Here is a 27,099-nt window from a genome sequence, read left to right as displayed (position 1 = left end):
ACACATCTGCTACATCATCACAACAACTCTCCGTTTTGGTAACACGGGAATCACCGCGAGATCTTACCAATCTAAACTGGATTGCACGGGAAACACCACGAGATCTCACCAATCTAAACTGGATTGCACGGGAAAGACCGCGAGATCTCACCAATCTAAACTGGATTGCACGGGAAAGACCGCAAGATCTTTTAGCACAGCGCATGACAGAAAACGTGGAGTGGATTTTAGTGTTTTACGGCCAATAAGGAGATTCACCACCCCAGCAACACTCAAAATAGAACTTTTTAATGCACAATCCCTCACAAATAAGTCATCTTTCATCCAAGACCACATAATTGATAAGAGATTAGACTTTATGTGCTTAATGGAAACATGGCATCAGCCTGCAGTTTACTCAGCACTTAATGATGCCTGTCCTCCTGGTTACAGCTATCTGGAGAAAGCCTGTTACACTGGTCATGGGGTGGCTAAGCTGTAATTCATAGACAATCATTGGAGCTGTCTTTTCTCCCTCTGCCCACAGTGTCATCATTTGAATACCTTGCTTTTAAATGTAAACCCCCTTTTTCTTTGACAATACTGCTTATTTATCGGCCCCCAAAAACAAATTCTGTTTTTATCTCTGAGATGCATGACTTTCTCACAACACTCTGCTCTACTTCTGCCAACATTTTAATATTAGGAGATTTTAAATTTCAAGTAGATACCCCCTCCTGCCACCTGGCAGCTGAGTTTCTGCAATTATTGGACTGCCTCAATCTCCAACAGCATGTGGATGGACCCACTCATTCTAGGGGGCAAACTCTGGACTTGGTCATTTCCAACTCTCCTCATATTATAAACCTCTTGGTGTATGATCTGGGTGTGTCTGACCACCAGGCCATCTCATTGGAGCTGATTTTGTTTAATATAATGTGCATTATAAATAAATTGTATTATTATTATTATCATTATTATTATTATTATTATTATTATTATTATTATTATTATTATTAACATTGTTGAATTAGGGCCAGGGCAGGACTTGAAAACAAGATGTTTGGTCAGCCTACTTTAATGTCTTTATCTCGTCTCCTCCTCAACACCAGAAGTCTCAGCTCTTAGAAGAAAAGGAAAAAAAGGAAAATATCTTTCTTTTCTCTTCATTTTGTCTTTTTTAAAGCCTAAAAATATCCCCTCAAATCCCTTCCGGTTATTAAAGGCTCTCAGTGACCAGTATCACCTGTCTTCACTAATGAACTCAACCCTCATCAGATCATAAGTGGGTTGTTTGGTTCACACAGAACCAGATTAAAAGTGACCCAAAACAGAGAAACACAAACATACGGTAAATTAACCGGATGTAACAAGTTATACAGTGCAGCAATGGCATCAAACAAAGCTGTTTAGTTTTTAATAGTAAAATATAAATTGAGACTGTTAATATATATACATAAATATAAAGGTCCATATTCATATTGACTGATAATGACGCAGACATGCGAGATGCAAATAAGGCGAATGAGATGGACAGATACACAAACGTAGAGGAAGTGAAATATGACATGGGGGCTTTTTAGAGAAATAACCAAATGATGTGGTGCGCTGAATGAGGGATGAGAGCAGATATAATAATCACGTAGTTTAAAGCTGCAGACAGAAACATCAGACTCAGGACAGAAACACACAACCTCTAAAGTAAGAACAACTCACATGTTCATTCTTCACACACAATTAGACTTTGAGATGTTCATATTGTCTGAATGATTATGTGTTTCATTAATGCTGCTGTTAAGAAACTGAAACTGTCATATTTTACTCCTAAATGAATCAGTGAATGTTTGATTTCTGAGTTTTTCAATGTGTTTCTTCTTCAGAAATGGAGCAAACTCTATATTTGGTTCTTCTTCTCATTGGTGAGTGTGTTTGTAGTTTTATTTCTGGTTTATAGTTTCATCAGGTTTGACCCTGTTATCAAAAGCATTAAATCAAACCCTCTCTTTCACAGCTCTCTGCTCCGTATCTGAATGTGTTCAGCGTCAGTATCACTTTATAAACGTGAACAAGACCTGGACTGAAGCTCAGAGATACTGCAGAGAGAAATACACAGATCTGGCCACCGTTGACAACATGAACGACATGAACGAGCTGAACAAGTGTGTGACTGGTGGAGGAGGTCTGTATGTCTGGATTGGGCTGCAGAGGACGAGTGTTAATAAATGGCAGTGGTCTTCAGGTGATCCTGCGCTCTATCTGAACTGGGGATCTGGACAACCCGATGGCAAAGACGAGTGTGCTTTTATGAGAAATGGACAATGGTATGATGGGAAATGTAGTGACAGCTGGACTTTCATCTGCAGTTCATCTAACAATAGTAAGTGCAGCTCCAATGACAATAACATTCATTTATTAAAAGACGAACCATATACTGTACACATTTTTTTGATAATGTAATACTAAGAACTCAGATTGTGACAACACTGAGACACTAAAATTGTGTATATTTGTCCACTTTCAACTACAGATTTTTTTTTTGTATCCTAGAGAAAGAAAAATCTGCTAAATGTTTACTGTAAAATATAAATTCAATATAATGTGTAATGAATTCATGAATGCATACAATTTCTACATATAGTAGACATACAACAACTTGCTCTGTCTTGATATTTATGAAGGAAACTCTTGTCCTGATAACAAAGGTTAGTTCTTGTCTTGTCAGCGTGATTTTATTGTGTTCACTTGTTCCCCGTATTACACAAATATGATATAGTTTGTTTTGTTTTGGAGATTGTAATTCAAAGAAATTATTTGTTTTCAACCAGATGTTTGAATCGAATAAAACATTTTAGATGTGAGTGTGTGATAAACATCTGAACGTCTAGAGCTGTGTGATATTGCGCGATTCATTCAGCTTCAGGATCTCAACACAAATCAGTAAAGACTTAATTCTTAAACTTTAAGTGAACTCACACAGACACAGCACTGTAAACCCGGATAAGTAGAATCTACTTAAAAAAACCAAGGTAACTCGTTGCCTTAAATTTTTTAAGTAATGAAGCATTAGTTGAATAAGTGAAGTGGACTGCCTTCAATGTACTTAAGCCCATAATGGAATGGAATAGAAGATTTAAGTTGAATGTACTTATAACTGAGTTACAGTAACTGAAGATACTTAGTTTAAACAATCATCCATCTCATGGAAATTTGTATTAATATTTCAAAACTATTAATAACTGCTTTGACAACCACAGCATTAGACTCAGCATGAGATCAGGGATTCTGCCAATACATGATGATGTTATCATCGTCAATGATTAAACAACATCACTTGATATTTTCTCTTGACTTTGTGTTCCTTCCCAAATGTGTCTCTCAAACACAAAGCAGCCAGAGAAACATTATATTATTATTATACAGTCAAGGGTCAAGAGCCCAACTAAAGCAAACACTTATCTCCATCATGGTGACTTCCAACCAAACTATTATTTTCATTAAAACAGAAATAAAGTCAGTCTGGTTAGTTATAAGTTAGTTCACATATTATTATTATGTTTAGTAACTTACGAATTTTTACTTACCGATTTTAAGATTGCACACAATGAACAAGTCTCCATCTTAATTTGAATCAGCAACAGAAAAGGGCCGCCTTTTGTAAATGTCCTCCAATCAGTGAATTAGTTCTTGTTGCCAGACAGAACTCCTGGCATGGCCAATCACATCAAAGCAAAACCAGAGCGAGCTATTTTAATTAATTATGATTTTGAGTTCATTCAACTTGAAATCTTAAGTTTATGTATTTTGTAGGATAATAAGTTATACTAACTTATATTTTTTGAGTTTTTGGACTAAACTAGTAATATTTAGTCAAGATTACTTGATTTGTTTAAGTAAAGACAACTTTAGGGTTTACAGTGAGTGACTACGTTTACATGGACAGCAGTAATCTAATTATTGACCTTATTCTAAATAAGACAATATTCTGATTAAGGTGTTTACATGAGTTGCTTTTAGAGTAATCCGTTCATGTTCCCATTTTACATGTGATAGAACATAGATCGATTATGGCACGTCATTACGTCCCCATGCCACGCTATGTTCTCCAACATCCAATCATAGCGTGACTTTGGCAGGTCTGTTAATTTTATGGGCTCAGGAAACTCACTGTAACTTCACCTGCGGGTGTCGCTGTTGGACAGTGTTTACATTAAGAAGTTTTATATACTTTATATAAGTTTTATATAATTTAATGTTTTATATACATTTACGTTGATTTATTTTTGTAATATTATCTATTGTCTCTTTCTGTTTTTTGAAGAGACACCACCCCTCTTTCCTCCTTATTGACAGCCTACATTTAGAATAATATCTTTGATTAATGATGAAAAAGGTTTAAAAATCGTGACTGTTTGGATTGTTTTTCCTGCCGTCGAGCCACAGGCGTTATCTGACATCTGGTTCACGATTACCGATACAAACTTATTGTATTTTACTTTTACAATGAGCATAATAATTACAACAAAAATAAATATATATAGAGAGGACGCAGTGTTCACAATGAACAGTCAAGTAAAACACACACCGCCCATAGCGACGCGTTATGGCAACGACATTTCAGACTGACAGATCCGTAAAAGATAAACGGGACTTTTCCGCCATTTGTTACTGGTTTGTAGACGTTATTATATTAATTATAATTCCAATTCTGTTTTATTGGCCACAATTTTATCGATGATTGTTGAAAGGGGCGCTTTTGAATAATTTTCAAAAAGGGCAGAGGCTCGAACCCACAAAGCCTCCCCTCTGCACTTTCCTGTTGTGCGTAACGTTTGTGTCCTGTCACAAAATGCGGTGAAATCTCCGACACGACGTTAATAGTTAGATTATACATATATACATGTCTGTAATGCTCTCCGATAATGCAACTAAAATAGGCATACCCCACGTCTTAATCCGATTTATGTTTAGTTATATTATGACTTTAATCAGATTAAGGTAATTAGAAATCGCTGTCTATATGGTAGCCTCTTAATCAGAGTATTGTCTTAATCAGATTAATATCGGAGTATTGTTGTCCATGTAAACGTAGTCATTGTCCATTACAACATAAAAAACAATCAGACTAGAAACAAGACAAACACTTACTTGCATTATTATTAATATTCCGACAATGTTTATTTGTATGTATGAGACTACAAAAAATATTTACTGACGTATTTCTCAGGACTAGTTCGCACTGATCACATTTATTTATTTAGTTTTTTTGGCCAACAAGCAAAATTCCAATTGAAATCATTTTACACAAAATAGCACAAGTCATGTGGGTACATACATACAATTCGGTATATGCATGCACACATACATAACCATACAAATATATATATATAAAAAAAAAAGAAAAAAAATGTACACTCTTATTGACCAAAGGTGTATGGGCTGAAGCTAAAGCTTATTATGTCTGCCCTTAACTCCACACAAGCAGCACTAATTGACATTTATTTAATATATCAAATATAAGATATTCTCAATGTGTATTTGGAAGAACATACATCGTTATTATTATATTTTTTATATTTATTATTATTATTACCACTACCATCAGTAATCATTACCATCATCATTTGTTATATTTTTTCATTGCCAATCCTTTATAAAGTATTTTAAACTGTATTAATGAATTAGCCTTTTTTAATTCATCAGGGAAGCTATTCCACACCTCAACACCTTTATTTGATGGACAGTTTCTTCTTAAATTGGTTCTACAATATGGTATATTAAACACATATGTCCCTCTAAGATCATAATTACTGTCTCTCAAATTAAAAATAGCTGGCAAGGACTGTGGGAGTAAGTGTTGTCTTGCCTTAAACACAAGTATAGTAGTTGAAGGGTAATCCAAAGTCATAGTCCATAAAACACGCAAAAGGTCAAACACAGGCAAGCAGTCCGAAAAGGCAAACAAAACAGAAGGAACGGGCAAAAGGGTAATCCACGGAGAAGGCAAGAAATCAAAGACCAAGATGCATGAAACCAGGGAATCGCTCCGAAATGCAGTTGTGACACTAAACAAGACTTCGCCCTGAATGACTGAGTGAAGAAGGTATATATAGGCAGAGGTAATGAGGTGATGAGACACAGGTGTAAACAGTAGCTGTGTCTCATTTCAGAAGGCTGCATCCTCCGGAGGTCGCATTTGAAGGCTGTATACGTCATAAGGCCGTCTCATTTCAAAAAAGTGAGAAGGACACTCCAAATGTGACCTTCGAATGCGTCCTTCTTTCACAGGACTTCGGAGTGTGCATGAGGTGTAGCCTTCACAACTGGAGATAACCCATAATTCTTTGCGTCTCTGTTAACAACCGTAATATTTTTTTTAATATTATATGAACAAACGGCACCACCGCCAGATATACATGTGAGCGTAGGTGTGTTGTTTAAATTAAGTAGTTCAAGCTTTTTTTGTTGTTTTTTTTAAGCTCTATTACCTCAAACAGATTACAAATGTTTAGTGCATTTTAAACGTTTAGAACAGTACATTGCTGTCAAGACAAGAAACATTTCATAGTAATTTTCAAGTTATAAATAATTTTCATTCATATAAACTGGCGTGAGAGCTCAACGAGACTGAACTTGTTGGCATAGCAACGTGATACTTCCTGCCTGTGTGTCCTACGAAGGACGTCTGGTTTAATTCTGACTGAGGACGCTCCATATACTGCATCCTACACAGGACGTGTCCTCCGGAGGACGCAGCCTTCGAAATTTAACGTAATGAGACACAGCTAGTGAGCGCTAATGAGTCCTAGGAAAAGGATTATGGGTAATGTAGTTTGTGATGGAGTGACAGTCCGGGATGGAGTGCCCTCTGATTGTGATCACGGGCACTCACACTGGTGAATTGTGACAGTAGTACACAAATCTACCATGTCATAGAATTGTAATGTTTTCAGCTCAGTAAACAAATAATTTGTTGGTTAAATATCATTGATGCTTTTTGCAGTGTAAATTTTGTTAGGGAAGTTTGAAAAGATGAACGTTTTCATCAGTTATTTTATCTACAGATCAATACAGATTTCTGCTCATTCAAAATCATATAATAGAATAATAGAATAACTGTATAGGCTACCTACTGGCTACTGATAACTGTAAGCAGGTAAGCACTACAATATGTTTTTGAATGCATTAGAGAGAACGATTAGTACGTGTGTGAATAAGTGCTACCTGTTTAAAATGTGCTTTCACCCGATCATATTCAGTATGAGGTAAAAAAAAAATCCCTTAAAGGTCCCTTTCTTCGCGTGTTTTCGAAGCTTTGATTATGTTTACAGTGTGCAATATAACATGAGTTCATGTTTCACGTGTAAAAAAAACACTATTTTTCACACTATTTACTATTTACATCATCCATGTCATGTAGCTCTCTAGTACGCATAACTCCTCTGCTACTGTTCAATGATGGATGATAAAAAACCTTTTTTGGTACATCTGCCAGCATAGTTGCATGCAAGATGTTTTCAGCATGGCTTTTCTTAGTGCATTCTACTAGGGCTGGGTGATATGACGAAATATATCGTCTGGACAATAGAAAATGTCTATCGTTTTATATAAGGCTCTATTGCTTACGCCACGATAAGGCGTTTACGGCAAAATTTTATGTCAAGATGCACCTCACGCCACGGCATGCCCATGCACGCTGCAATACATAAACAAACATGGAGGAAGACGGTAGTAGACGCGGTTCAGACCAGGGTAATTCTCAGAGTAATTATGCCAGAGTGGTGGCATAAGCGCTCAAAACAAACTTCAGACACCGACGCTGCAATGGGCTTTTACGCGTGGCACACCATAGCCATATATTGAAATATTTTAATGGCAGGTGTAGGGATGGCGAAAAACTAAACATTTTCTTGACCGACCACCGAGCCTCATTAGCCGGTTGAAACCGGTTAACCGATTAGTTTAAAATATGCTTATGCTGCGCTATTTGAAATAACAGCCGCGAGCCGCGCTCCCTCTCTCTCTCTCTCTCTCTCTCTCTCTCTCTCTCTCTCACACACACACACACACACACACACACACACACACACACACAGTCCCGGCGCCGCCGCCTCGTTTCCACTCACGTCACTTTTTTTAAATCCCCCACAGCGCGAAACACGAGTCCCGCAAACGGTCAACCATCGGTCAAACAGTCATCGGTTAACATCCCTAGGCAGGTGTTAACTTTACCAACAGTCTTGCTTGAAAAAAAGGTTCTAAATAAAATGTAGTCCATACTACCTTTATTTGTTTTGTATATCATTTCAAACTGCATTTCCACATTGCAATTTTGTATAGACTATTCATAAACTGAATTAACAGAAAAATTGCTATATCGTTATGTATATCATTATCAGGATATCGAATGAAATTTTGGCTATATCGCCCAGCCCTACATTCTACTAGTATTTGTCCAGATCTTAGCTTTTTAACATCTTTCACTGTTCCTGTGATGCCTGAAATACCTTTCTGTATTGCAAATGGAGACAATTTTGTAAGTGGCATGTCTGTTATTTTGTTCAATTCAATTGACTGATAGACAACTACTCTGTAAGTGTTTGTAACTTTTCTCATTTGATTGTTTGTTCATTTGTTGTTGGATAAGTGTGTCTGTGTAGTGCTGATGTGTGTATTATTAGTTTTGGTATATTTTCTCGGTGTGTGTGGGAGTTAGCATTTGTTGAGTTAGCATTTGTTTGGTCATTGCCACGTTGGGAAGCGAGTTTGTTGGGGGCGTTCCCAGCTGCTTTCAATAACGATACTCAAGTGAGTATAAATAGCGTGATAGTCCGCGGCAGCGGAAGCGGCAGTGTGAAGCCCTCCTTGTGTGAAGACCGACGAGTGTAAAGACTTCAACTCTTCCCAGTGCAACTCCTCCCGAGCAAGGACCCCGGCAAGGCACTTGAGTATCATCTTCCTTTTCATTATTTGTGTTCGGCTCTAATTCCTATCTGGCCTTTTCACCATGTGCTTTCAAATCTCAACTATAACTACTAGCACTCGTAAATCACGCTCCGTACGCACGAGACTCCGTAATCCTAATAATTTGCGCTATATCCTAACATCCTCTGCTACTTTACTCTTTATTCCAATTGGTCTCTGGAATTGCCAGTCGGCTGTAAACAAAGCAGACTTTATTTCATCTATTGGGACTCATTCTCAGCTTAGCCTCATGGCCCTAACTGAGACCTGGATCAAACCAGAGGACACTGCCACTCCTGCAGCCCTCTCAAGCAATTATACTTTTTCACACACTCCTCGGCCTATTGGGAGGGGTGGGGGTACTGGTTTGCTTATCTCAAATGATTGGAAATTTGATCCATTACCGTCTCTACCGGCCAATTCATTTGAATCGCACTCAATCACTATTACTCACCCTGTTAAAATCCATGTGGTAGTGGTCTATCGTCCTCCAGGTCACCTCGGTAACTTTGTGGAGGAGTTGGATGTGTTACTTTCTAGCTTCCCTGAGGATGGCACTCCACTGATTCTGCTTGGCGACTTCAACATCCATCTTGATAAACACCTAGCTGCAGACTTCAGCACTCTACTGACTTCATTTGACCTTAAGTTAGTATCTACTACGGCTACTCACAGATCAGGTAACCAATTAGACCTGGTCTACACACGCAACTGCTCCACAGACAACACTTTAGTTACTCCATTACACACCTCAGACCACTTTCTCATCACTCTTAACCTCATACTGACTCCTGATACAAAACGTACTCCTACACAGATTACCTTTCGGCGTAATCTACGCTCACTCTCTCCCTCTTGCCTATCCACTATGGTTTCATCTTCACTCCCTCCACCTGCTCAGTTCTCAGCACTGGACACTAACAGTGCTACCGACACTCTTTGCTCCACTCTAACATCCTCCTTAGACAGTTTTTGCCCCCTTTCATCCAGACCAGCCCGCCCCACCCCATCTGCCCCCTGGCTGTCTGAAGTTCTCCGTGAACATCGCTCTGGACTCAGGGCGGCAGAGAGGAAATGGCATAAATCTAAAAACAATACTGACCTTGCCTTTTATCAGTCTCTTCTCTCTTCTTTCTCTACAAATGTCTCCACTGCTAAAACAACATACTACCACAACAAAATCAACAATTGCTCTGACTCTCGCCAACTCTTTAAAACATTCTCCTCTCTCCTTTGTCCACCTCCTCCCCCTCCTTCATCAACTCTTACAGCTGATGACTTTGCATCATTTTTCACCAACAAAACAGCTCTCATTAGCAAACAGTTCTCCTCATCACTAACTGACACGCACATCTCAAAAACTAACACAAACACGCTTCCATCCTTCTCTCCACTCTCCGAGGCAGATAATTCTAAACTCATCCTTTTCAATCACCCTACTACCTGTCCACTTGATCCTATTCCCACTCACCTCCTTCAGGCTATTTCTTCTTCAATCACTCCTGCACTCACTCACATCGTCAACACTTCTCTTCACACAGGCACCTTTCCCACAGCATTTAAGCAGGCTCGGGTAACCCCACTGCTTAAGAAACCCTCTCTGAATCCAGCACTTTTAGAAAACTACCGACCGGTATCCCTTCTGCCTTTCATTGCAAAGACCCTTGAGCGAGTTGTGTTCAATCAACTCTCTACGTTTCTTGAACGGGACAACCTCCTAGACAACAACCAATCCGGCTTCAAAAGCGGCCATTCGACTGAGACTGCCTTGCTCTCGGTAACTGAGGCACTGAGACTGGCAAAAGCAGCTTCCAAATCCTCAGTGCTCATTCTGCTGGATCTGTCTGCTGCTTTTGACACAGTTAACCACCAGATCCTCCTGTCAACACTTAAGAGGACGGGGATCTCAGGATCTGCTCTCCAGTGGTTCAGGTCTTACCTCTCTGGTAGGTCCTACAGGGTGTCATGGAGAGGTGAAGTGTCTAAGTCTCATAATCTAGCTACTGGGGTTCCACAGGGCTCAGTCCTTGGACCACTTCTCTTCTCCATCTACATGTCATCATTAGGTTCTGTCATTCAGAAACACGGCTTCTCCTATCACTGCTATGCGGATGACACTCAACTCTACTTCTCATTTCAACCAGATGATCCTACAGTCAGTGTTCGTATCGCTGCCTGTCTGACAGACATTTCTGACTGGATGAAAGAGCATCATCTTAAACTCAATCTTGCAAAGACAGAATTACTTGTTTTCTCAACCAACCCAGCACTTCATCAAAATTTCTCCATTCAGCTTGGTTCATCGACCATAACTCCATCAAGGACAGCAAGAAACCTTGGAGTTGTGACTGATGACCAGTTAAACTTCACTGACCACATTACTGCAACAGCCCGGTCCTGCAGATTTGCTTTATACAACATTAGAAAGATTAGACCCTTCCTATCAGAACAGGCTGCACAACTCCTGGTTCAAGCTCTTGTTCTCTCCAGACTGGATTATTGTAATGCTCTTCTGGCTGGGCTTCCAGCATGCACTATCAAACCCTTGCAGCTGATCCAGAATGCAGTGGCGAGAGTGGTCTTTAATGAGCCGAAGAGAGCGCATGTTACGCCTCTCTTCATCAAACTGCACTGGTTGCCAATGGCTGCTCGCATCAAATTCAAGGCACTAGTTATCGCCTACAAAACAACCTCTGGCTCTGCACCAATATACCTAAATTCACTTGCTCAGACTTACACACCCTCCAGAAGCTTGCGTCCTGCGAGCGAGCGGCGCCTCGTGGTTCCATCCCAAAGAGGCATGAAATCGCTCTCACGGACATTTTCCTGGACCGTTCCTACCTGGTGGAATGACCTGCCGATCTCAATTCGTGCTGCCGAGTCTGTAGCCATTCTTAAAAAACATCTTAAGACACATCTTTTCCATTTGCACTTGACCAATACAGAATAGCACTTACTGATCACCACAGCAACGACCAAAAGCGCACACTCCTGGATCATATCTACGTCTCTCATCCGGATTTGTGCCTTCAGGCGGGTATGTTACATAGTTATCATAACTATCAGAATCCAGTGTTCTGTATATTGCGTACGTGAGTTTTTGTTGTAGATGGCTATTGCTGCGCGTTTAGCTAGAATACAAAACCAACCCATTGGGCCACTGAATCTGCATTAACGACAACAGCTGGGGCAACAGCCTTAGTCCTAATGGGTTGTAGCTATCTTAGCTATCAAAATCCAGTGTTCGGCACTTTGCGGACGTGAGTTTTTGTTGTAGATGTCTGTCTTTATTTAAAAAAAAAAAAAAAAAAAAAAAAAAAAAATTGTTGTGTATTGTGCTAATTAATTGAGATTTCTTACAGCTCTTACAGGTTTTTGGCCTTGTCTGTTCCGTTGCTTCTATTACTCTCCCCTTTTTTGTAAGTCGCTTTGGATAAAAGCGTCTGCTAAATGATTAAATGTAAATGTAAATGTTATTTGTGATTCTACCAGTATAAATCTCTACCAATTTTCACTCTTTTGAGAATAAATACATCCAGTATCCGAGTCATCATCCAAAGTTTGTTCTATCATCCGTCGTTTTGAGGTTTTTTGTTTGCCATGTTTTAATTATTTGAGTTTCATCACTCCTGCTCCACACCCACCTCGGAGCCCAACAAAGGGGTGCACAGAGCCACGGTAATCCTCCAGATATGCACCAAGGATACAGGGGTGAAATACTTGAGAAAAAGGAACATACATTTCATTTTACCCAATTGACCCTAAGCCAAAGCCCTTTCGGGTACATCTTGACTAGCCGATTGGTTGGACCGGGTCCTTCAAACCTCCCATCTATGTGAATTCAAAGCCAAAGTATTGTGTTGGACCTGAAGTAGCTGCAGCGTACACATTCATTAAATACCAGGTTCTCGTCCTCCCCAGACACGGGTTGCAACTTACGGCAAAAAAGACGCCTCATTTGTCGCCTCTTACGATCAGCAAGGGGGTGCTAGGGACCTATTCTACCCCGGGTCCCCACGGGGGATACAAAGCTATTTACTTTTTTTCCCCAAAAGTCAAATAAATTTGCCTAAACTACAACTACACCAAATTCCCCTAAATAGCAAAAAACGCAATACTAATTGTATAAGCAAAATTTTCAAAGGTAAGCTATTTCATGATTTTGACCAAAATATAAAAATAAGGCATTATGATAATAAAATGTCTTGATGTACTTAATAAATAAGTACATCAAGTTCATGAAATGGCTTATACCTCCCAAAATCAAAGAAATGCAAATAAAAATTTCAAATAGATATTACCCAGCAGCAGCAATGCTTAAAAAGAGATTTGGTTTTGAAGTGGAGCCATGTGTGTTTTGTTCAAAGGAAGATGAAACTATTGAACATTTGTTTTTCTCTTGTTCAGTGACAAAAAGATTCTGGCAAGATGTCATGATTTGGCTGGAGAGAATCACACAAATAAAGTTAGAGCAAATTCTTTTTGGTAATCAAAATCTTCCTAAAGAACTCTTTAGAATTTACAATATCATAACAATTATGGGTAAATACCGCATCCATAAATGTAAATGGCAAAACAAAAATCCTTCCTTAGTGGTGTTTAAAATTGAACTGAGGGGATACTTTGCTTCTGTGAAACTTCTGAAAGATTCCAGTGATAACATTTACTCTCTATGTGAAGATGTCTCAAATTATTTGTCATTATAATTTGCTAAGCTTCAATATATAACTTTATTTTAAGAATATTTAAAGACTGAAAAAAATTATCATGTATGTGTAGAATTTTGACATGCCTTATGGAATGTAACGCCTTGCTTAATTTATTTTATTTTATATTAGCCTATTTGTATTTATTTATTTATTTTGTATTATTATATTTTGTTCTACTTAACTTTAGTCTCCCAATGAGAGATTTTGTAAATTGTGTTTTGTGAAGAATTGTGTTCTAATAAAAAAAAAATAAATAAAAAAAACTTGCAGAAAAGTTGTGGATAGTAAACAAACACTCGCGCTGTATCAGATCAGAACACTAGCGCGCTGATGACTCGTAATGACTCAGCAGATTAGTTCTGCACATTACGGCAGAAAAAAGTAGAAAAACTCGAACAATATACAAATCGGAAAAGATCAATCACATGCATGACACAGATATGATATACATATGTACTTACATGTATTGCATTAACGCATTAAACATTGCATAACCAGCAGCATAAACGAAGATTGACTGTCATCTACTACCGGTGCGTGTCACTACGGAACGTGCGGAAACGGCTCGGGTTATGTATATAACCCTTGTTCCCTGAGAGGGAACTTCCCACTGCGTCGAAACGCTTTGGGGATGCTCCCTAAGCATCAGCGAATCTGAAGTCTGAATAAACACTAGTCCAATCCGATTGGTCGTGCGTGATGACGTCATTGTGACGGCGTACCCGGAAGTATAAAAGGGGAGCCGGTGCATAATGGCGGCAGTTCTTTGCTCTGAAGCATGCGCTCCAGGCGTGCCGAGGTGTGGCGGAACGACGCAGTGCTCAGGGAACAAGGGTTATATACATAACCCGAGCCGTTCCCTTATCGAGGGAACTTCCCACTGCGTCGAAACGCTTTGGGGAACGAGTACCCACTAGGCCACACCGAGGGTAGCGCCTGTCCTAGTGTGAAGCCGGAAACCGGGCACAACTAGGGTTGGAGCACCCTCGCGCCAGGCGTCGCAGGGAGATCCAGGCTGTAAAACCTGATAAAAGTGTGTGTGGGGTAGCCCACCCCGCCGCCTCGCAGATATCCTGCAAGGGGACCCCAGAAAGGAGTGCCACCGAAGAGGCCATACCTCTGGTGGAATGTGCCCTCATGGCTACAGGTGAAGGCAAACTGCGCACCTGATAAGCCATGGTTATCGCCTGGACAATCCAGTTACTGATTGTCTGAGTAGACGCAGGCAACCCCTTCTTGGGTGAGCCGAAACACACCAACAGTTGTTGTGATCTCCTCCACTGTGCAGACTTCGCCAGATACACCCTGAGTGCCCTGACCGGGCAGAGTAGGTGAAGTCTCACCTCTTCCGCCGTCACGTGAGGCGGAGGATGAAATGCCTGCAGAACCAAAGACCTGACCACCCTCGATGGGACCTTAGGCACGTAGCCTGGCCTAGGGTGTAAGATGGCCTTCACTCCACCCGGGGCAAACTCCAGGCAAGTCGGCATTAATGCCAAGGCCTGGAGATCTCCCACTCTCCTCAGAGAGGTAATGGCGAGGAGAAAAGGCACCTTGAGGGTCAGATTTTTCGGTTCTGCTGACTCCAATGGCTCGAAGGGGGCCTCAGCCAGCCCCTCGAGAACCACTGCCAGATCCCAGGTTGGAACTCTGGACTGAGCCACAGGCCTCATCCTCCGAGCCCCACGGAGGAACTGTACAACCAACTGGTGCCTACCCAGAGGCCCATCACCCAGAGGAGTGTGGAAAGCCACAATGGCAGCCACGTACACCTTGAGTGTGGACGGGGTTAGGCCCGCAGAGAAGCAATCTTGAAGGAACTCCAGCACTGAAGCCACTGGGCAGTTAACTGGGTCCACCTCATGCCCCATACACCAAGTGGAAAACACATTCCACTTGAGGCTGTACAGTCTCCTTGTAGACGGAGCCCTGGAACTGAGTAAGGTCTCTACCACCTCTGCCGACAGGGCAGCCTCTAGGTACCTGGTCCCCTCAGGGGCCAGACCCAAAGGTTCCAGATCTCTGGCCGGGGGTGGAATATCGTACCCGCCGCCTGAGACAGGAGATCCCTCCTCAGAGGAATCTGCCATGGATGACCTGCCAGCAGGGCTATGATATCTGAGAACCAAACTCGAGTCGGCCAACGGGGCGCTACCAGAAGTTGACTGATCCCCTGCCGACGGACCCTCTCCAGGACTCCCGGGAGCAGAGCAATCGGGGGAAATGCGTACAGACGCAGCCTCGGCCACGTCTGCACCATGGCATCCAACCCCAGCGGGGCTGGATGCGTGAGGGAGAACCACAGTGGACAGTGGGACGTCTCTCGAGACGCAAACAGATCCATTTCCACTGGGCCGAACCTCTCGCACATGGCCTCCACCACCTCGGGGTGGAGCCGCCACTCCCCAGGCCTCAGCCCCTGCCTCGACAGGATGTCTGCTCCCTGATTTTGAACCCCCGGGACGTACATTGCCCTGATGGACAACAGTTTCCCCTGGGACCACAGGAGGATTAGATGCGCCAGTCTGAACAGAGGGCGCGACCTTAACCCTCCCTGGCGATTGAGGTACGCTATGACAGCCGTATTGTCTGTCCGCACCAGGACATGTTGGCCGCGGAGGTCCGGGAAAAAACTCCTGAGAGCTTTGTAGACCGCCATCATCTCCAGGCAATTCATGTGCCAGGAGGAATGACGGCCCTCCCACGGGCCCCTTTGCAATGCGGCCGTCCATGACCGCGCCCCAACCAGTGAGGGAGGCGTCTGTTGAAACGGATTACCGGCAACAGGATGCTCCCAACACTGGCCCCTGGGACAGAAACCAAGGTTTCTTCCATATGTAGCACCCGTACAACCACTCTGTGAATTACTTACAAGAATGGGGGGTGCTTGGGTTCGATGTAATTCAGGTGGATACCACGAAGGTGCACCTAATAAGATTCTAATGTGTTGTAAAACCTTTTTACACAAAACTATTTCCACATAAATAAGACCCAGAGAAGTTTTTTGTTTAGCAAAGCAATAGGGTAATACCCTTGTTTAATTGAATAAAATAATTTGGCAAATAAAAGATAAAAGCTTCCCTGAACTCACAATATTAGCAAATGTACGACAATAAATAACCAAAATATCTCACAAACACTTAAATACTAGCCCCTTTAAATCTAGCTAGAAACCCTAATAGCTTCACTCACACTTTACAAAACAACAAAACCGCGTCAAGTGTCCTGTAATGAGAACTTAGCAAATGCGATGGTGGGCCCACTCAAACACACATGCACACATGTTCCAGGTTACTCACGGTACCGATTTTAACGAAGAAAAACACGTTGCAGGCCTGTTGGGTCTTGCAAAACATTGAGTGCGCTGAAAGGACTCTTGCGAAGCTTTTAGAGTGTGGAAAACTTTGGTCCGGATGCTCAGGTGCGGTGCGATGAACCGACATGCTCCGCCCAGCGTATGCCCGCTGTGACTATGCTCGCTCGGCGACCTCCGATCACGGCTTCCGCTCCGATCTCTCCCGCTCCGTCAGGCTGATCTCCGACCCCCGTTTTCACTCAATCTCTTGCTCACCCGCATCACGAGTTCGCGATCCTCTTCTCTTAGCCTCCCACTCAGTTTCAACGACTTTACTGGGTCTTTACAGCGTCTTTTTCTTTCCCGCAAAACGTGCGAGTGTCCCGTGCTCTAAACGTGTTCTGTTCAATGCGAGGAGAGGAAGAAAAAAAAACGCCCTCCAGCACTTCCTCTCACACGCCTCTCGCGTGTATTCACGTTTTTACGTGCCTGAGCCAAACACGATCTACTATATGGCATGAATACACAAATGACCAATAAAACAATAAGAATAAAGTAATAGCAATACAAACCCTTTGATAATATCATTTATCCAAATAATATATACTTTAAACTTTAGTTTTAATCACTTTCTTCACAATATTGATCTCCTTTGAAATTATGTAAAATGAATATTTACTTATTCAAAAATAAGGTGTCCACTATTATTTATGTAAAGTAAATAAACGTTTACTTTTTAATAGTCATGTGGTTTGGTTTTGAGAGTAAGACGGGATTAACCATAACCCACCCAGTTTCCAATGCACTATAATGCCCAAGTTTAGCACTGGGCTACACATATGACTAGGGAACGAAGGCATCTGCGCGATACCCTGATCATACGAAAGGGATTCCCTCTGGGGGAAAACAACCACTGGAGGGGTCTCATGTGTAGCAGGCCGAACGGTATCACGTTGGACGCTGCTGCCATGTGCCCCAGCACTCTCTGAAAGTGCTTCACAGTGATGTGCTTAACAGTGAGGCCGAAGGGAAGAACCCGATATTGGTACGCCTCGCCCCCGAAAGCGAACCTCAGGCCTCCTGTGGGCAGGAAGGATGGAGATATGAAATATGCGTCTTTAGGTACATCCAGTCCTCGAACTGGATCTGACTCACGATGGGATAATGAGCATCTTGAACCTGAATCTCCTCAGAGAACGGTTCAAGTACCTCCGATTTAATAATAGACGCACCCTTCCATCCTCTTTGGGAACCATGAGGTAGCAACCGTAAAGCCGGACTCCCTGTCTGGCGGAGGGATACACAATATAGCCTCCTTTACCCTCAGGGAGCACACTTCCTGTTCCCTACCTGCCACTGGGCTGGGCACACCACTATTCAGGCCACACCGATGAACCCCGGTGGTGGAGCGCTGAACTGCAGTCTCTACCCTTTGCCCAAGGTACACAGGGCCCCAGCAGATATATTCGGGAGCATAACCATGCGCCGAGATATTCTACTAGGGGAACCAGCCTCTCAAGGCTGGTCTCTGGTACCCACCAAACCTCCTGCCTGACCCCCTGAAGCGGCCACCCGGCAGGGCTTAGTCGGGGAGGATTTTCGGTGTGCGAACACGTTTGCTGCCCAGCCGAGGTCTCCCTAGAGGCGGCTAGAGTAGCATGTGTTCGCAGGAAGTCAATGTGGCCCGAGCGTCATAGACGGCGGATCGCAGCATCGACTTCCAGAAAACTCCACAGAGGAGGCGACCTCGATCGCTCCTCTGGAGAGGGGGCTGGCCAGCAGGCCACTGGGCTGGGCACACCACTATCCAGGCCACACCGATGAACCCCGGTGGTGGAACACTGAACTGCAGTCTGCACCCTTTGCCCATTGTACACAGGGCCCAAGCAGATATATTCAGGAGCATAATGACTATGCGCTGATATATTCTACTAGGGGAACCAGCCTCTCAAGGCTGGTCTCTGGTACCCACCGAGCCTCCTGCCCGACCCCCTGAAGCGGCCACCCGGCAGGGCTTAGTCAGGGAGGATTTTCGGTGTGCGAACGCGTTTGCTGCCCAGCTGCAGTCTTTCTAGAGGCGGCTAGCGCAGCATGCGTTCGCTGGAAGCCAATGTGGCCCGAGCGTCGTAGACGGCGGATCGCAGCATCGTCTTCCAGAAGACTCCACAGAGGAGGCGATCTCGAACATTCCCCGGGAGCAATAAATATACAAGCGAACACAATTTGGATGATAGGCTGAAATACCTAACTCCTCAAAGTCAGATAAATCCCATTTAATTGCACAGAATTAAATGTCACCAAAAACACCCAAATAGTGAACACAACTGGGATGATAGGCTGATAATCTAACTCCTCAAAGTTAGATAAATCCCATTTAATTCCTCAGAAATAAATGCCACCATAATCACCCATCACGTGAACATGCTGAAAGATAGGCTGAATAGACATATCTAACTCCTCAAAGTCAGATAATGTTTAATTTAAATTCCTCAGAATTAAATGCAGCCCTAATCACCAGGCCATACTGTTTAAATATGTATTCAACTACTCGTCATCTACACGCTGCCTCAGCAACGCGAGATTCGAATCGTTCCCAACATATTTGGCTTTCATCCCTCGAGATGAAAGACCACAGGCGCGAGGCTGAAACACAAGAAAACGCACGTTTCTGTACGCTACGAGACATTTCTCAACGACCACAGCCAGCACCCTCAGGGGCTGACTGCAAGCCTCGCTAAACAGTATCACATGTACACATATAGCGTGTGTTCACTTCTGTTGCAGACCCTTAATGCACGCGCTGCCTCGGCAACGCGAGATCGAGCCTGCATTATAAGGTGGCGAGCTCTCGTTTGCTTCACTCCGTCGACGCTGAGCACATCTAATTCCTCGGAATCAGATCGCTCAAGCATCTGGTTCTCCCTCCCGGGGAAGAGCCGCATCGCGGGCTTCCGCACGGGAACGGAGAACACCGGGTTACTACAGGCAGCCCCCTCGGGGACTGCCTGAGCACCTTATTTTATGAGTGAAGCAGTGTGTATGGTGTTTTAACGTCACCCGCCTCGATGCTGAGCACATCTAATTCCTCAGAATCAGACAGCTCAAGCATCGGACCCTCCAACCCGGGGGAAGATGCCGCCAAGCGGGCTTCCACACGGGGAGGAAGATCGTCGGAACTGTCAGAGGAGGATTGGGAAAGTGCCGCGGCAGTCCCGAAACCCTTTGACAAGTCCCGCTGTGAGCCCCATGATCTGCGACGCCGAGCCGCCTCAGCGACCGCGGGTCCAGAACCACGGGGCTCACGAGGCTGGCCGGTCTCATCGAAAACGGCCAGCCGAGAGCGGAGCAGTCTGAGTGTCAGCCGCTCGCAGTGTTCACAGGCGGCTCCTTCGAGAGCCGCCCGAGCCTGCTGAACACCCAGACACTGCACACATAACAGGTGTGTATCCGATCCCGAGATGTAACGGGGACACGGATGCACACACTGCCTAAATGCACTCCTTCTCTCTTCCATACTTTTTAAATAAATCTTTCACACACACACTCGCAACTGGACAGACAACAGTAAATAGACAGACCAAACAGAGAGCGCTATGCTGAAGAGCAATAACTGCCGCCATTATGCGCCGGCTCCCCTTTTATACTTCCAGGTACGCCGTCACAATGACGTCATCACGCACGACCAATCGGATTGGACTAGTGTTTATTCAGACTTCAGATTCGCTGATGCTTAGGGAGCATCCCCAAAGCGTTTCGACGCAGTGGGAAGTTCCCTCGATAAGGGAACAATAACATTAGTTCCTAGGACAGCCTTTCTGACAAATTATATTTACCAATTTAGTATTATATTCTTTGTATTTACTTTCAGCATCTGTTGTTCTACATTTTAAAAAAAATGATACTATATATTTTCTTCTTACAAGCTTTTACAATGCTATTAGTAAACCAAGGTTTCTGCATTTTATTATTAACTATAATTGATTTAAGTGGACAGCATTTGTCATACATTTTTAATATTTTTTCCAGGAAAATATCATAAGCCTCATTTGGGTTTTCATAAATATAGACCTCATCCCAATGTTGCCTGCTCAATTCCTCTTTAAAGACTCTATTGCTTCTGGTGTTCTATGTCTCACAATTCTGGACTCATATGTTGACCTGGAATTTACTTTAAATACATTTTGGAAAACTGCAAAAACAGGTAGATGGTCACTAATATCGGTTATTAAAAGCCCTGCATCTAATTGATCCATTTCATTAGTGAAAATATGATCTATTAATGTTGCTGATGATGTTGTTATCCTGCTTGGTTTTACTATTACTGGAAATAATGTAATATTATAAAAGGTGTTAATAAAATCTGTGGTCCCTTTATGTTCTCCCGGATTAAGCAGGTTGACATTAAAGTCCCCACAGACAATATAAGTCCTGTTTCCACTTTGACTTTGATACGAATCTAATATTAATTCATTGAAGGTTTCAAGTGGCGAACCATAGGAGTCCTATAGGCTACATACAACTAACAGTTACATTTTTCAATTTTAACTTCAACAGTCACACATTCTAAGACATTATCAATTGTTGTTGACATAGAATTCACTAGATTGCATTGTAAATTAGCAACTCCACCTCCTTTTTTGTCTTCCCTCTAGCCATGTTTCAGAAACAGCCACTATACTAAACTTTGCGAAACTATTTAAATGGTCATGAAACCCCAAAACACTTTTTTTTGAGATGTAAACAGATATGTATAGGCTGCACATCATTGAAAACACTAAGAGTACTCATTAATGGTATTCATATGTGAAAATAATTATTTTTGCATTTTTCAGAGCGATTTCTGTCTGGTTCGAAAAGCTTAGTTGGACCAACGTCACAAATGCTGACGTCAGCGTGTGCTTTTCGGCCCAAGTATGTGCTGCTGGGCACATGCTGACGTCGACCGCTCCGAGCGATTCTCGATATATATTCATGACATAAAGCTCATTCAGTCCAATCCCTGGCTGTAGTATGCATTTAAGATAATGTAGTTAATATGCATGAGACTGTTACTTCTGTCAGGCTCGCCTTCCATCATTATTGTAGAGAAATGGTGCAGAAGTTTTGAAAGCAGCGTGCGGAAAAGTCACGGAAAGCTAGGCGTTGTGCTAATACGAAATAACATAAGGGCGCCGAGCGAGCTGTAACCGGCGCTGTCTGTGGAAGCCTTTGCTACAAAGGCTCGGTAAAGTAAAATTAACCTGAGCAATCGCATGCAAAACTGCAAGCGTTGACTATCTAATTTATGTCAGGAGTGCAAAATAACCAATCTGTAGGCTAATGAACAATAATTTTGATGAAATATCAAAAAGAATAAAAAGCCACGTCCTCTCTGTTTTATTTGTGGTCACAGCCATGCACTAAACCGCATGTGTTCGGGCTCTTAGTGAAACAGAGTGAATATTTGGACAAATATATATTTAGCTGCCCCAAGTGACCGCGCGGATCGTCACGGCAACCCAGCGCCCGTCGCTCTGTGCTTCAGATGTGCGGTCCAGACTATGAACCCTCAAACCCCTTCGCTTTTACCCTGATCTAGAATTACACATCTCTATCACATCGCATGTTGGGTGGTTCACGTTCTCTTATCACGTCGGCGCGTTGTTCATCTTGCCAAACAGCGTGCATATTTGGACAAATATAGTTTTATCACGTTTTCAAAATATTTCGTCATGCAGAATAACATTTATTTTCATTTCTCACTGAATTATGCTGGTTTGAAGAGCTGAATGATTTGCGATCTCTGCTGCACGCCACTCATAGCTCTCTCATTCGCTGTACTCATCCCTCATTTACTCTCACTGTGGTAAACAATGCCAACGGGAACCAAGAACATGTCTCAGAACCGCTGTAACTGCTGCTATCACCTACTGACACTCCCCTATTTATGCAAACCATTCCCTCTTTCCACACAATATCATCCCACCTTTTCACAGTCGACCACTCCCCTTTTAACAAGCCTTTTCAAATCGAAGGTGTGAAAAAACACCGCTGCATCAGGGGGGTTTCATGACCCTTTAAATAGTCTTTTTTTTTTTTTTTTTTTTTTTTTTTAGCAAAAACTCTTAGTACTTCTACTTTTGAAGTGTATTACAGATAAAGATTGTTTCATATTGACTTTACTATTTAATTGTTCTTGTGTAAAATATTGACAATTTGGTTCATTATAAAGATAGGTTTAATAAAGACATTAACCTGCAGTGAAACATCTTGATCTGTTTAATGTTTCTCTCATTCAGATCTGTGTGTCTGAATCCAGTATTACAGAGAAACATGTAACAAAACATAATGGAGAAATATAAAGATGCAATAAAATTATCACAAAAAAAAGAATAAAATCAAAGTTTCTTAAGCAGCACTAGGTAACTTTTCAACCTTCATAATATATTTTTCAAGACTCTTGTGATGATAAATCGACTTACAATAGGTTTAATGACAAGTCTGCCATAGCCTGATGGGGTCTGTATCATTTTTAATCGTACTTTTAAACTTCGGGTTTCGGGTAGTAACCCGAGAACAAAAAGAACTACAAAATTCGACTGCTTTACGGCATATACGTCACTTCCACCAACACACACACTTCCTTACATTCAGACGTGCGAGCCCAACTTTGTTCGTCAGATAATATAGTCATGTCCGAAGCAGCACAGACAAATAAGAAAGAAAAGGTTTTGTTGGAGGAAAGCAATAAGAGGAAACGAAAAAGTGATGGGATTAAAGGCAGGACGAGGATCAACATGTGACCAGCGTTTGCTCGTCGGCGTGAGCTGAAGGAGGCGTGCCCGACCAATGCTGTCCTGCTTGTTACGGTGAGCTACCACTCAAACAGTGAACTGAAGTATCATATAGATTCTGTAAAACGCTAACCAATAGACTACTATAATGACGCTGGCTTGTAAACGTGAGCATCGTGATTATTTGGCGTTTGAAAAAAATAAAACCCATGAAATTATATTCATAAGACATGCTGAAACATAAGCCACTGACTGTAACGTTATCTGGATGAAGACATTTCACACGCGCCGGCACCACTGTATATATTTTTACAACCCGCCGCGCACCCGCGACCATTAAATAGACATACGGGGTCCACGGGTTATGAGACGACCCGCGCATCACTAGTTCAGGGCTATCAGGGTTGTCATGTCAACAAATGCACGCGCGATGGCATCCCCTGTTGTAGGATGACAGCTTACGACAGTAGTTGAGGACATTATTTCAGAGGTGGACAGTAACTAAGCTCATTTACTTGAGTTCTGTACTTAAGTACACTTTTTGAGTATCTGTACTTTACTTGAGTATTATTTTTTCTGGAAACGTATGACTTTTACTCCACTACATTTCTATCAAGGTCGAAAGTTGTTTCTGTTGCAGCTCTGAAAGTCGGTGGGTGATTTTTTTCTTCTTTAAAAGGTATTTTGTTGTTGTTGTTGCATACAGTTTATCATGAATCACTCTTATAGGGTCATGTACATTTCCCCAACTTTTTTTGAACACTGATCTGTTGATAGCAAAATGGAAGAAGACGGTTTTCAGGCACAGTGTGTGCACCCATAGCCATACTTTGAAAGTTTCAGTTTAAAAAATCAAGATTAGTTGGCATACACTTGGTGCATGTCTTATGAAATATTAAAAATATAAATGTCTGGGAGAAAGAGAATGGTAAAATTAAGAGAATATCAGATGTGTATTAGTGTATTGGATCTGTGCATTCGGCCTTAAAGTGACAGCAGCTTTGTAAAGAACTTTGTAACTTATATACAAGTATTTAAATGAGTTTAAGTTAGTCATATGGTAGTACGTCAGATGGAGCATCACTGAATGGCTTAAACCATGATGACAGTGTGCATTTATACAACAATAATAAAATAATGCATTGGCATAAAAAAGGAAATTTACTTTTATACTAAAGTAGGCCTACTTTTGAAAACAAATTCTTCTGTACTTTTACTTGAGTAAAAATCTGTTTTTACAACTTTCACTTGTAACGGAGTAATATTTGACCAGTAGTACTTTTACTTTTACTCAAGTAATAGAGTTGTGTACTTTGTCCACCTCTGCATTATTTTTCCCAACTGTAGGGGGACCCCGAGAGCAAAAGTTACCCAGTGCAGATTTAATGTTGTATCAGCAAAATCATCAAGAATATATTCTGAATATTCTCATGACAACATACAAAACAATCAGACTAAACAAGACAAACTTACTTATATTATTAATAATATTCTAACAATATTAATTTATTCATCTGTTTGATGTTTCTCTCATTCAGATCTTTGTGTCTGAATCCAGTATTACAGAGAAAAATGTGAAAAAAAACATAATAGAGAAATACAAAGATGCAATGCTAATATCACAGAAATGCACACATTTGCTGATAATGTTATACCAAGAAAATCATTATGAATTTATTCTGAATATTTATTACATAATCAGCTGTAGAATCAGTCTCTGAATGATCAGTGTTTCTGATGCTCCACCGCTGCTCTTATTCACATCCAAACCATAAATCAGTGTAAGACTAATGAACAAACTGACTCCTGAATCTGTTTCTGTGTGTTTTTCTTAAAATGAGCACAGGACTCGTCTTTGTCAATCAGATGAAGAATTGGAGAGTCGCTCAGAGTTACTGCAGACAGAATCACATTGATCTGGTCAGTGTGAGGAACCAGAATGAGAATCAACAGATTCAGAAGTTCATCAATGATAGTCACATATCTAATGAAGTCTGGATCGGTCTGTTCAGAGACTCATGGCAGTGGTCAGATCAGAGCAACTCCTCATTCAGATACTGGAGTACTGGTGAACCTAATAATGGTGGAGGTAATGAAAACTGTACTGCAATCAGTAAGAACGCTGGGGGGCAATGGATAGACGAGCCCTGCGACAGACGATATCCTTTTGTGTGTCATGAAGGTGAGCAGATCCTCTCAAACACACACAATCCATCCATCACCTCCAGATATCTTAAAGTTCACGCTACATGTCTGACATGACAGATTCCTCCACAGTGTTTGTTCTTCATGTTGTTTTTGATCAGTCTCTCTCTAGTTTTTGCTTGTGGTTTGTTTTGTGTCCAGATAAACTGATTCTGATCAAAGAGAACCTGACGTGGCCTGAAGCTCTGAGATACTGCAGACAGAATCATGTGGATCTGGTCTCGGTTCATTCAGAGGAGATGCAGCGTCGTGTGATGAATGTGGTTAAAGCGGCGTCTACTGCGGAGGTGTGGTTGGGTTTACACAACTACTGCATCATGAACATGTGGCTCTGGCTGAGCGGAGAGAACATGTTCTATCAGAACTGGGCTCCAGGGAACGGAACGACACCGGAAAACTGCAGCCTCGAGAAGAGAAAAGGAGCAGTTCAGTCTGGAGGAGATCAGCGCTGGGTCAGCCTTCCTGAAACTCACAAACTCAACTTCATCTGCACAAATGATGAGTGAAAACATGTGAATGTTTGTGTGTTTTCATTATAAATTTTTCATACTTACTTTCATATATTTGATTTGTATGTAGTAATTTCTGAGTAAATTTACTAATTGTGTTTTAAAAGTCTTGAAGTTTATTGTAATTATGTTAATTATCATGACAATGTGATCTTATTAAAGTTTTCTAACACCAATGATTACTGTTCTTTAGATGTCTGAAATACTAACACAATATATGTGTGTGTTTTAAGAATCTCTTTGCATATCTGGTGTGTTTTTCTGTAGTAATAACGGGTTGTGATTCTGTGAGCAGCAGCTTTTAAGAATAATATTATGTCAGTCTCAGATTGAAATATATTTTTCTTAGAAAGGCAGAAGTGTCTCAAGTAAATGTAAACAATATGCAAAAATCATATTTTGTTGTTGATGTTATTGTTTGGTATTTAGTTTTTATATTGATGTTGTCACTTTCAAAACATGTACATTTCAGATTCTATCTAATAAATGAGTTTTATTTGATTAGTCGATTTGATTGACTATTAATGTTTTTTTTTTTTTTTTTTTTTTTTTTTTTTTTTTTTTCCCGCAACATTTGAGACAACGAGATTTGATTAAAGGTGCCCTGCCACACAAAATCATTTCATTTATTGAAATATGTTAGGTCCTATATATAGGTCCTATAATAG

General features: G+C 41.6%; 1 protein-coding gene across 1 annotated transcript; it reads left to right on the top strand.

Annotated features, from left to right (window-relative positions):
• The first annotated feature begins 1,861 nt into the window (after positions 1–1,861).
• LOC137080594 (C-type mannose receptor 2-like) lies at positions 1,862–26,752 on the top strand. Its single transcript, XM_067447583.1, has 4 exons — positions 1,862–1,898; positions 1,991–2,356; positions 25,564–25,899; positions 26,064–26,752. The coding sequence occupies exons 1-4, from the start codon at positions 1,862–1,864 to the stop codon at positions 26,426–26,428; spliced, it is 1,104 nt and encodes a 367-aa protein (XP_067303684.1). The 3' UTR covers positions 26,429–26,752.
• Positions 26,753–27,099: the final 347 nt, after the last annotated feature.

This window comes from Pseudorasbora parva, chromosome 1 (genome assembly GCF_024679245.1).
Source record: "Pseudorasbora parva isolate DD20220531a chromosome 1, ASM2467924v1, whole genome shotgun sequence".
Taxonomy (NCBI): domain Eukaryota; kingdom Metazoa; phylum Chordata; class Actinopteri; order Cypriniformes; family Gobionidae; genus Pseudorasbora; species Pseudorasbora parva.
This window is presented reverse-complemented; position numbering and strand designations above follow the sequence as displayed.